This window comes from Cyphomyrmex costatus, unplaced genomic scaffold (assembly GCF_001594065.2).
Source record: "Cyphomyrmex costatus isolate MS0001 unplaced genomic scaffold, Ccosl1.0 scaffold251, whole genome shotgun sequence".
Classification (NCBI taxonomy): domain Eukaryota; kingdom Metazoa; phylum Arthropoda; class Insecta; order Hymenoptera; family Formicidae; genus Cyphomyrmex; species Cyphomyrmex costatus.
Window position 1 is genome coordinate 55,859 of NW_017276598.1, and position 12,621 is coordinate 68,479.

A 12,621-nucleotide genomic window follows, 5' to 3' on the forward strand; every position below is an offset into this window, starting at 1 on the left:
ATATATATATATATATATATATATATATAAACATGTGTGTCATGTACATACATGTATATACAAATATAAAGCAATTTGCTCTTACTGTAATACAAAAATACACTCACCAGCCTTTTTCTGTCCTACAGTACTTCCAATTCATGGCGATACCAGATACTGCAGCTGACATTTCTAGTATATTTACCGCATTATCATTATCTGACTTTTTCCACAGAACAATGTCTTTATATGGATGATTTTGATTTTTAAACGAGATATTTTCTTCTGTTTTTATTCTTTTAGACAGTTTCTCTTCGATATCAGGTTTTTCGCACGATTGGTAGTTGTAATTCATTGTACTGGATATAGGTTCTTTTGTAACATTAGGAAGTGATTTCTTCTCAATTTTGAGCTTTTTATTTTTTTTAGAACGCTTTTTATGAGATTGATCAGTATGATTAGTTGTACTTGATATAGTATTAGGCATATTCGGTATAGATTCTTCTGTGACAGTAGATGTTTTAGCAGTACATCCTATTCAAACATAATGTCAATATAATGATCCAGTGATGACGAGTAACATGCTATTTTATTACATGCCATATTTAATAAGAGACAGAAATTGTACATAATAAAATATAAAAAAACAAAAAAATAAGTTACAACTCACAATTTTTTTTTATACCTTTCACCTTAGAACTAGCTGCCTCTGATGCTGCCACAAATGTTCTTTGTAACTTTTTTTTTTGTTTTTCTCTATATTCAGCCGCAACATCTTGCGATAATTCTTTAACTAAATTCATCGTTTCTTGTGGATATCTGCAAAGAATTTATACAAATATATAGGGCGTCTGATGATTAATTATAAAACTCTCGCATAGAGGCAGACTGGATTAAACTCAGTTGAAAAGTCCTCTTCTATCATTTTGCATTTTTCGCATTAGTTAAAGAATTATTAATTGATGAAAATAATCAAATTCTAGGCATTGTTAACAAGCGGCATTGATATTAATGTACCTAGTGACTAAGAACATGCGTCTCTCTGGACAGTCTTATCTCGCTGCTCGCTTGCATTTGGCAGTAGGCTGGGCAAATTTGATTATTTTCATCAATTGATAATTCATTAACTGATACGAAAAATACAAAATGATAGAGGACTTTTTAACTGACAATGAGTTTAATCCATTCTACCTCTATATAAGTTTTATAATGATCAGATATCCTGTGTGTATAATATATATATATATATATATCTTTTATTTTATTCTTGGGTGTGTTCAGATTCCTACTTGAGTGCTTCCAGGATGTCATTTATCCTTGTTTAACATTTGGTAAACAATAAGGATAGAAGAATACTTGGGTGGCACTCTGGTAGGAATCTGAACATAGCCCTAGAGGTGAAATAAAAAACCTAAGCAATATTTCAGCTACAAGTTGATATTGTGTAATGTTGTATCATACAGTATATGACTGTTCCATCATTCATTGATATAAGTACTCTGATAAATGTAAAAGCATAAAAGTAACATGCATCTGTTACATACTCAGTCTAGTATTGTTCAGTTAGGTTAATCTATTACATATCATTATACCTGCATCCTAATAGTTCGACATTGACGAATACTTGAGCTAAACAGACGAGCACATCTTCAGGAAACTTATCTTTGTGGGTCAGCAAAAATTTACGCCGTAACTCCCAGTGCTCGTCAGACTCATATTCCACTTTATGTTGCTCCACATCCCAATCATCCTCCATGCTCATCTTTGTCTTAGATTCTCACTTACAATCCTACAAATATGGATAAATGTCTTTAGTAAACAAACACGATTTTAAAGACAATCCAATCCCAAGATAGTAATTAATTTGTATCTTACTTTCCTCCGCAGGTTAGAACATTATTTGTTTACCCAAAAATACAAAAATTGAACACACACGAGAAACTTAGGGTGATTTTACATGCAGCACGGTACGCGGTTCAGTAAAGTAATGCCGGCTGCACACCAGCGCGATATCCAATAAGCGTACAACTTTACCGATGTTCTCATTCTAAAGCTAGACGCTCATTGGATATCGCGTGTCGCGCGCGACAAACATCGTGCTGGTGTCTCTAGGCGTACCAGCGTTAGTAGCGCCTCTATAATATATTTTCCAGTTGTAAATGAACTAAATGCATGGATGCATAAATACATGTCGGTAAAAAAGTCGGTTTATAGAGCTTGAGTGAGACGGACCTGTTCGTGACTCGTGTCACGTCATAATATGGGGATTAGCGATCAGTGTTAGTAAAATTTTTAATATCGAGAGTAATTGTAGTCCTTCTGAGATGACAGTTGCCAAATAATCCTCAAGCGAGAGTAGGATGTAAATATAATTATGTCTAACAACAATATAACATTGCCAAAAGCTCCTAAGGATTTGTGTTTCTCCGAACTCGATTTCGTACAGGTTCGTACGTTTTCTTATTGCCACGTTTACAATATTTAAGAAATATAAATTTAATATTTTCTTCCGTTATATGTTTATATTTGACGTCGTAGGAGAATTTCGATATCGACACTTTTCTGCAAGATCACAGGAAGAATGGCAAACTGGAGACGATGCGGGATGATCTTGGAATGTACTTGAAATTACTGAGATCGGCTATGATTGACCTCATTAACAGGGATTATACAGATTTCGTAAATCTGTCCAGCAATTTAATTGGACTAGACAAAGCCATCAATGACTTGCAAGCGCCACTTGGACAACTGAAGGAGGAAGTTATGGTAAAAAAAACAAATGAAAAAGTACAATTAGAACAAAGAGATTCTATCTGAAATTGTTAAAGATTTAATAAACTACATTTTACAATTAGATTGACATCAGAAATATTATTTTACATGTATGTGTATCTATATGGATCTAACAATAAATAAGACGAACTCGAGAATCATTGCTAAATATAATTACGAAATCAATACATTAAAAAAGTTAGAAATATAATTAAAACAATTCAGATTGCGTATATAACATGTTTCAGCTCTTGAATTGAGCCTTTCTCACAATCAGATGTAAAAGAAACCTTTATATCGTAGTGATGCTAAAATTATAATGTATTTGTGTATTGCGATGTTAAATGAGTGACTCTCCGAGAAAACAAACTCGCTGATAGAAGATTGATAAATCGAATGTTGGCAGAATTGATAATCGAAACAGTACTCATGATGTGTTTGTCACAATATTTAAAAAATATTTAATGATGATGAAAAGCATGATAGAATAAATTAGTCATTTATCGTGGTGAGAGTTGAATATAAGTCAAATCGTGTCATCGATGATGATCAAAAGAGAATTAGTCACAAATTTAAGAAGTAAAACATTAATAAGAAATAAACAGAGTCAAAAAATTAAAAACTACACGATTTTACTAACTGACAACGACTGCCAATTGTTGTAGGTTAGTCGAATCGTGTAGTTCTTAATTTTTTGACTACATTTATTTGCAACACACAAATACACTATAATTCTACATTTCTTTTACATCTGAAGAAGGCTCAATCCAAGAGTCAAAACATATTATGTATGCAATCTGAATTGTTTTAATTATATTTCCAACTTTTTTAATGTATTGATTTTTTAATTATATTTAGCGACGATACTCGGATTTGCTTTTTGCATTGGCTTATTTTGACATTGAGAGCTTTGTTCTATTAATATTTATTTGGATCTAATGACAGAATTTTGTTTTGACAGCAAGTGCGACAAGCTCTGGATGACGAAATTACATCCATTTCAGCTAATTTAAACGATAATCTGAAAATAAGGGAACGTAAGCAAAGTTTGCACAGTTTGCAACATGTATACAAGTCGCTAAGAAAACTTTCTTCCATATTATGCATGAAAACATTTATGGAAAATCCCACAAAAATCGATGTTTTAGAACAGGCTGCAATTGAATTGAATCAATTAAAATTTCATATGTCTAGGTGTAAATTGGATATTTCAGTTGATCAAGAAAAGGTACGCATATTTAGAAACAAAATAATATTGCATTTATTATAGCTAAATAAAATAAAAACAATAACCAATTAATAAACTGAAACAATTATTTTGCAACAGGAAACTATAGAATTAGAAAATTTATATGTAACATGTCTGAACGAGTTATTCTTAGCATGTATACATGAGAAGAATTCAAATTTGGCAATCCGTTGCCTTAGAATTTATCTTACGCTCGACAAAGTAACAAATGCAGAAGAATTAGTTAGGCATGAGCTTGTAAGGCCATTAATTTATAATGTGGTTAACGAAGATAATCTTCAAACTGATCCACTTGGTCTGCAAAGCATTTATCATAGATTACTAAACATTCTAAATGTAGAGTTAAAACAATTGTTAGATATTACATTACATCCTGAAAGGTATTTGCAAATTCTATTTTATTATATTATATATATATATATATATATTATATATATATATATATATATATATATAATTTATGTACTCTTATAAATACACTAATTGTTATATTATAGAATGTCTGTCAAAGGATTTAATTTTTTGGTAAATAGCTTTTGGGTTGAAATCGAAGAAAAGATTGAGCAATACATAAAGTCTATTTTTGCTCCGGGAGATCCAGTACTATTTCATAAAGTAAGTGAAATATTTAAAAATGTGTAACAGTACCTACGTATGAAAAAATGTTGAGTTACCGCAATTTTAGAGGTATACAGCTACGTTAGAGTTTCTAACAAAATTAGAAACAGAATGTGTTACGTCCGAAATTTTGACGGCTCTGAGAAATCATCTACAGTATAAGAATTTTCTCAAAAAATGGAATTTGCCGGTGTACTTCCAAATTAGATTTCAAGAGATAGCCGGCGCTGTAGAGACAGTTTTAGCCGAACCAATATCACCAGATTCAATCAAAGGTAGTTTGACATCTCTAACGCAAAAAGAGTTCTCGCTTCATGCAACCAATGTGGTTTGGGATAATTTGCTTAGGATTTGGGCTGATGATATCTATTTATATCAACTGTTTCACAGGTAAAAACAACCATTTTATAATAATTAGATTTCGCTCGTTTTTTGCAATGCAAAATATAAAGAAAAAACTGTCTAAATCAAGCGGTAATAAGATTTTTTATAAAACAAATTTCTATAGTTTACAATGTTAATACAATATAAAATATATAAAAAATATAAAATAAATATAAAATAATATAAAATTAATATTGAACGTTTCGGAACTCACGAGTCCTTCTTCAACGATTCTTATCGATGTTACAATGTCATAGAGATGAAAGCATAACATAAAAACGAAAAGTTCAAGCCATGTTCAAAAAAGGATACTCAAAAATTTAAACCTTTTTATCTAATAATAATATATTGCCATGAAAAGTAACTGATATATTGTTAATTAAAGGTGCCAGTACAAAGTTAACGTACATAAAGTGTATATAACTTTCAGCCGATTTTCGAATTGCCTCCGCCTTCCGCTGTCCCCCTCACCTCACCGCGCGCGGTCCAAATGCCGCACGACGCTCGAGCGATCTTATTACCACTCAATTTAGATAGTTTTTTTTTAACCATTTTATAATTTTCTCTGAATCATTTTCATTTCCACTTTAATCTCCTCGTGATTAAAACTAACGCGATGTTACTACTATTAGATTTTGGAAACTCAGTCTTCAAATAAGCTCAAGATATCAAACTTGGTGTCAGAGTACGATGAAACAAGTAGGTTTTTACATTCAGCTTATTATGTGTGTACTATTTATACTATGTGTATAATATTTATACGTAAAAATCAGACATATATATGTATATGTAGTATAAATAGTACACATAGTATAAAAATATATATATATAAATAATACAACTTTTATATTTAAAGGTATGGCCAGTGATAAATGAAACTAATAATTCAAATGTCTCGGAGTGCTCAACGAGATTGAACTTTCTAGTGTATTTATATATTGATATAGAAAAATTGATAAAGGTTTTACCATCTTTCTTACAAATGGTACAGTCAAAAATTAAAGACGAGACTGTTACAATATCGAAATTATTAGAAGGTAATGAAGAATTAAAAATCATAAATACATTACCTTAAAGTATTAAGATATTATAAGATTTATTTTATTCACACACACATTCTTATATTTTAGACTCTCTAGGTGAAACCTCGAACAGTTTAGTCAATCTTTTGCCTTTAGTTACCAAAGAAATCGTAAACGAGCTCTCAGAGCAATGTATAATACATTTGAAACAAGTTAGCGACATTCCTCGACTGTTTAGAAGAACAAAGCGAGATGTGCCGACTAAACCTTGCTCTTATGTAAAGAGTGCGATGATCCCTCTTACTAATTTCTACACAGAGTATAACAAAATCATTCCCGAAAATATTATTCTTTGGTTAGAACTAACTTTATCCTCGCTAACAGAAAGGTAAATAATTTGTTTTTATTTATTCTTTATAATTTCTTTAATAATATTATTATATAAAAATCGGAAAACGTTATCAGAATTACTTATTGATTATGCATATAATATTGAATTTTATTTTAGTTATTTATTACTCGTTACGGATGTGTTAATATTTGTACAAAAAACTGAGGAGAGTTTGAGGAGATTGAAAAAGATTCGTGATAAATCCACTGAAATACTTCCTTCGGAATCACAGGGAACTAGCGATGACGAAAAAATACGTATTCAACTTAAAGTAGATGTGGATGGTTACACAAATATGGTAAAAAAATATTATGCATTTAAAAAATATATATTTTCATGTCTAATCACTTACATCTTTTAGGTCAAAGATCTTAATATTTCAACTGCTAACATACATCATCTGCAAGAATTGGTAGATGCTGTAGAAACAGCTATTAAGAAATGAAATTTTGCCAGCAATAATTGTTTATTAAATTATGTAAAATATACAGTTCAGAAACAACTTAAACACGTCATTAATTAGTAAGTCATCAGTCACTGTAAAAATTTTGAAAGTAAGAAAGGTTCGAATTATTACAACCAAATTTGGTACATCAATCAAATTATTATTTATATTTATATGTAAGAATTTTATTTTGATGTATATATTCTTCATATACATAAAACATTTTTGCACAAAATTTGCGTTATCTTTATTATTCCGACATTGTTTATATTTTATTTTTTTTAAATCATATAACTTCGGAATCGTTCATGAATTTATAAAAAGAAAAAAAAAGAGATATTAATTTGAACAACTTTTTACATTTGTTACGCGTTAATATATTTGTCTTATAAAAATTTAAAGACTTTTCTATTTCCCCAATACACAAAATATAAGAACAATCTGTAATAAATTTTAGATTTCCCACGAGTCATTTTGTGGCAATTCGATCGTATAATTTACATCCTGATGAGGATAAGCAGGATCCCACCAATTTAAGATACTATATCCGATAACATTACGAAGTATTATTTGATTCGTTAATGTGCTAGGAACATCCGACGTTCCGAATCCAAGTTGAAGTCTGTATTCTCTGAAGCCAGGCATTAAATTCATAGATACTGTTTGCAGAATCAATCCAATCACCGGTGGTAACATACTATATTTTGAGCAACTCACCTATATACATAAGTCATATAAAATATATTAAAATATATTACTATACATACAAATAAAATTAATTTAATGTGTGAATGAATGAATTTAATCTCTTCGAGAAAGTATAAACAAGTCTTATGTTACGAACCCTAAGCACTTTGCAACCGTCTTCAGGATTAACAGCCACGTCTTCCAACGTTTCGGAAAATTCTGTTTTTTTAACATTACAATGTTTATTTTGCTTTAATGGGCTGTTACGTATTTTGGAAATTTCCTTCAACTTAAAATAGAAATACCATCGTACTTTTCCTTCCTAGAACACACCACAATGTCATTAAATATCATCACATAATGTGAAATAAAGAACAAGTCTATTATAATTACATAATTATTGTAAAAGATATATGAAACAGCTACGTGTTTACTTGAGTTTAGAGCTTAAATGTGGACAAAGAATTATTCGTAATTTACTTTATGCCACATGAGAGTGCATTTTCTTTTCACAAGAGAATGCGGTTCCTCCTGTCGTAAGTAAGACATATCGTCTCCTTCGCTTTCCGATGTTCTAAAATAACTGTAATGTAATGCCCTGATAACACAAGCTCTTAGTCCATGTAACCTCATACACTGTGGTTGCAAGTGCTCTGGTAAATCTGGTACGAATTTGTAATATCTAAAATTATAATCTGATTTTACAAATTAACACTATTGATCTATTTAAAAAGTATTAACATAATTTAAAAATAATCTTTAAAAATAAATTCACAGATTTTTAATTGTATATTACCAATACAAAAAAGTACTTACGACTTGTATAAATGAAACCAAAATTTTCCAGTGATAGTTACATAGTAAGAACTTTTGCAAATCCTTGCAAATTTTCCTACTGCTTCAGGTTGTACGTATTCTGAGATAATAAACCATATATCTAATGGATAATCAATTCCTAGTAAAAAAAAAAAATATTTTTGTAATATTTCATCATGTATAATACTTTACATGTTCATGATTTTTATCATTATAAAATTTAATTAAAACATTTTATTTATGTACAAATGTATCTATATACCTTCATCTTCATTATTATTTTTTTGACATTTCAATCTTCTTCTATTCCTCCTTCCTTTTATATTATCTTTTAATGAGTTCTCGTCATCTGTGTCATCCCATACTAATTTCTCTTCTTCTTGTTTTGTTGCTTCCTGTTTCACTAAATAATATATATAAATAACAGAATTAAGATCTCACCTATATAATATCAATTGTAATATTCGAAAAATAAAAATATGCAAAATTAAGAATTACTTTAAACAATAAATTAACATACTTGTACTTTTTCAATAATAAATGTTTTGAAAGTATTATAATTTATTTTCTAACCTTCATTAGACACATTTGTAACTGATTTCTTAAACCTTGCATGTATCCGTAATGTATTAGCAAAGTCGTCAATGGTCACGTCTGCTGTAAAATATCAAAAATGTATCAAATGAGTCTAATTTCATCAAAACTGGTACTAAAGAGAATTAAACTAAGTAATTGCCATATCAAAATAATAATTATTTACGAGGTAAAATTTTTTTTTAATTTATAAAAAAAATCCTCAGTATTTTAAACATTATATATAATTCAGTTTCTTGTTGTTCTACATTTATTTAAAAGAGGAATTAATATTTATGTTATTTCAAATTATATTTCTGACTAAATAAAGGCTATGTTTATATTTATTTAACTTTTCATAGATATATAACAAAATCATTATCTTGGTATACTTCAGATAAATTTCACACAGTGCAGCAACAAATAAATTTGCAATACGAATAAGTGATAAAGCAATATATACTTAATAAATATATATATGTACTTAACCTCCTACAAGATTATCAGTTCTTCTTCTTCTAAATTTGAATGGCCCAGGTTCCGGTAAAGCCGGATTATCGTGGCCAGCAAGATTATCAGTATCTCTCTGCTCTTTCGGAAGTCTTCGACTTGCTTTCTTTCGTAGAGCAGACATCGTGTGTCGTTTTAACGTGGTGTGATTAAAGCGTGCTAATTAATCAGGTACACATTGCGAGAAAATGAGAGATCTATATACAAGTATATACACTAATAACGTTACTGTACGCAATAGGCTTCCGCGCTCATCACGCGACACTGATCGCACGATCCCGCATCGCGGATCTCCTCGCTCACTCGCACGCTCCACGATTCTCATAACCGCCGTCGACGAATGTTATCGAAAAGCGAAAACATCGCGATGAAACGTATCACACCACGACTGTCAGGAGAAATATATCATGGCGACGCAGGTTGCTAATCGCTTATATCGTATATTACACATACATACATGTGGTATGGTGGAAGTGTGAACCATTCCGGTGGATGCGCAGTGGATTGAGAGGAGTGGGGGTATGTCAGCCGACCAAAGTTTGGGCAATTTGTCTGATTATGGCCAAATGGCGGAAGTCCGTTTGGCGCGAACAGTCGGGTTTTAGTATTGTGCTTATTATAATACGGCTTTTGACAGGCGGATTGCCTCTGTGCGTGTTCCGGTGGTGAGATTCGCGACCGGGAGAGTTTCGCAAGTATACGCGAATTAGTGGATACGCTTCCGTGTCCTCTATTTCCCTTTTTTCCTTTCTTTCCCTTCTCTTTGTTCTCGTCTTCTTCCCCTTTGTAGGTGGTGGTGGCATGCAGGAAAGCCCGATTTCGGGCCAATTCACTCCCGAGCCGGGAAGGGAATTGAAATTACAGCATAATAATAATTCGATTCCATTAGAATCTTTCGAAAACTTTAATTCTTTCTATGAGAAAGCTAACATAACCTTACATGAGACAAGAGCTTCTTCTCTGTCTCGTATTGAGAAGTCTTCTAGGCAGAGTTATCTGAAATATTCTCAACTTCCCATCGCTCCCCTCAAGATGTCTCGTGGAAGGAAGAAGGATAAGAAATCTTCTAAAGGAACAAAATATGCTATATCTCAGGACAATCCATCGGAAAAAGATATTGCAATCTCTTCCAAATCATTGCAAGAATCGAGTAGATCTCGTTCCCCCATTGTTTCAGGTGGGGAAATCGACGGCTCTATTTCAGATATATCTGTACAATCTGATAATCTTATGGATATTGATAAGGAACCTAATCCTTCCAACAAGAAGAAGAGCGATGACCCACCATCTGCAAATACAACGTTTTTCAAACGTGCTAATGTATCTGATAAGAAGGACAAGACTGACGGGGATTCCCCGGCCGTGAGTGCCGGCACCCGGCAGACTCAAGCCTCTGCAGGTAATATTTGCAAATATTCTTCTAGGGATTTACCACCATATATCGTTTTGATTCAGAAGGACTCTGACAACTCTACGTCCCGCCTCAATCCACTTATGGTTAGTCGTATTATTCACAGGCATGTTGGGAATAATGTTATTGAAATTAAGTCGGCCGGACGAAATATGGTTTCGGTCGCTCTCAATAATCATGAGAAAGCTAATAACATCATTAGTCTTGATTCTCTTAAAGCAGATAATTTGAAGGTTTCTATCCCTGCTTTTAGGGTCATGAGAACGGGAGTTGCCAAAAACATCCCTTTGGACATCACGGAGGAAACTATCCTTAAGGAATTTTCCTCCCAAGCTAAAATTCTATCAGTAAAGAGACTGCAACGAAGGATTAAAAAGGATGGGAAAGACGAGCTGCAACCTTCTCTCTCAGTTATGGTTAAATTTCAAGGTCAGCTATTACCTCGTTCCCTGACATATATGCATGTCTCCTTCCCGATCATCCCTTATATCCCTCGAGTTTTAATGTGCTTCTCGTGCTTGCGATTTCGACACATCAGTTCAGATTGCAAGAGTTCTCCTCGCTGCGCTAGGTGTGGGCAAGGTAAACATAATAATCAGGAAGATTGCCCGCGTATGCATCTTCCTCCTCAGTGTGTCAATTGCAATCAGGAACACTTTCCTTCATCTGCTAAATGCCCTCTTTATCTCAAACATAGACAGGTCTACCTACTTGCCGCGCAAAAAAATATTTCATACATGGAAGCTCGCGCGAGCCTTGGCCTTTCCTCGCATCCCCCCTCGCCTTCCAATATCCCCCCCTACAATGATTTTTCTTCTTTTCCTTCCTTATCCACGACATCCTGCCCCCCACGATCTTCTCCTCGCTTCTCCTTTGACAATCCTCTTTTTACTGGTTCACCTTCGCATTTTTACGACATTAATCCATATGAAGTTCTTGGTGAGATCCCTGAATTTGGTCACGATTATATAGGAGTCAATTCTCCCTCTTACAGCGAGAAGGTTCGCTCCTCGCAACAAGTTAATAATCAATCCATTATTAATCGTTACACTCGCACGGTTCCTAATCCTAGACCTCCCCCTCCCCTTATTAACGCTAATAACCAAACATCTAATGACCTTCGTACAATGCATAATGCATGTCTTATTGCACCTCACGGAAGATGGTCGAACTCCAACTATTTTCCCCCTCCTTACTCTCACTCCCCCTCTTATCCCCCTCCCCTTCCTCATCCTCAATCCTCGTCATTTAATCCCACCCCTACTTTTCCCACTGAAACTTCTTCTTCCTCTAATTCATCTCAGTCTGGGATGTTTAATTTTATCTCGCTAATTTCGAACCTTCTGCAAAAATTCTTAGGTACTCTTTCCTCCGATCAAGGTAACTCTTCTATAGTTCAGAGCCTCCGTCAGATACTAGAGATTCTTGCAGATTTCACTAAGACATTCTAACTTCAATCATGCCTACTCAATCCCCCCGCAATTACAACAACCTTTCCCCATCTCACCCTCTTAGAATCTCCTTCTGGAATTGTCGCGGTGCATTATTTAAAAAACCTGAAATCGAGAAGATGATGGAAAACCTTGACATCCTTATCTTGACCGAAACTTGCTTATCGTTTTCCCACTCTTTTACGATTCGGGGATTTGACTGTATTAGACGGGACTCAGTTTCACACGATATTAGAGGCCTTCTTATTTTAATCAGGAACTCAATTCAATTTTCGATAATTGATTCCTTACCTGACCTCTTGCCATCGGTCGA

At 33.0% G+C, this 12,621-nt stretch overlaps 3 protein-coding genes across 3 annotated transcripts in view; 1 reads left to right on the forward strand and 2 right to left on the reverse strand.

The window, feature by feature from the left end:
• Positions 1-1,924, reverse strand: part of LOC108774386 (NF-kappa-B-repressing factor) — a 3,126-nt gene extending 1,202 nt beyond the window's left edge. The window contains exons 1-4 of the mRNA XM_018540480.1: positions 1,855-1,924; positions 1,572-1,768; positions 665-798; positions 108-513 (exon numbers count right to left, since the gene is read on the reverse strand). Coding sequence (XP_018395982.1) covers positions 108-513; positions 665-798; positions 1,572-1,741 — 710 coding nt within the window. The 5' untranslated portion in view covers positions 1,742-1,768; positions 1,855-1,924. The remainder of the gene's footprint in view (positions 1-107; positions 514-664; positions 799-1,571; positions 1,769-1,854) is intronic.
• A 275-nt stretch (positions 1,925-2,199) lies between these two features.
• On the forward strand, positions 2,200-7,391 carry Cog2 (conserved oligomeric Golgi complex subunit 2). Its single transcript, XM_018540475.1, has 12 exons — positions 2,200-2,425; positions 2,518-2,745; positions 3,713-3,979; positions 4,079-4,380; positions 4,498-4,615; positions 4,686-5,008; positions 5,635-5,701; positions 5,859-6,039; positions 6,133-6,412; positions 6,533-6,713; positions 6,777-6,937; positions 7,318-7,391. The coding sequence occupies exons 1-11, from the start codon at positions 2,354-2,356 to the stop codon at positions 6,858-6,860; spliced, it is 2,103 nt and encodes a 700-aa protein (XP_018395977.1). The 5' UTR covers positions 2,200-2,353; the 3' UTR covers positions 6,861-6,937; positions 7,318-7,391.
• fsd (transmembrane protein fates-shifted) lies at positions 7,281-9,796 on the reverse strand. Its single transcript, XM_018540474.1, has 7 exons — positions 9,426-9,796; positions 8,937-9,020; positions 8,626-8,766; positions 8,364-8,502; positions 8,028-8,229; positions 7,705-7,869; positions 7,281-7,577 (listed from the first exon to the last, which is right to left on the reverse strand). Exons 1-7 carry the CDS (start codon positions 9,568-9,570, stop codon positions 7,314-7,316), a joined length of 1,140 nt encoding a protein of 379 aa, XP_018395976.1. The 5' UTR covers positions 9,571-9,796; the 3' UTR covers positions 7,281-7,313.
• Between the last annotated feature and the right edge of the window lie 2,825 nt (positions 9,797-12,621).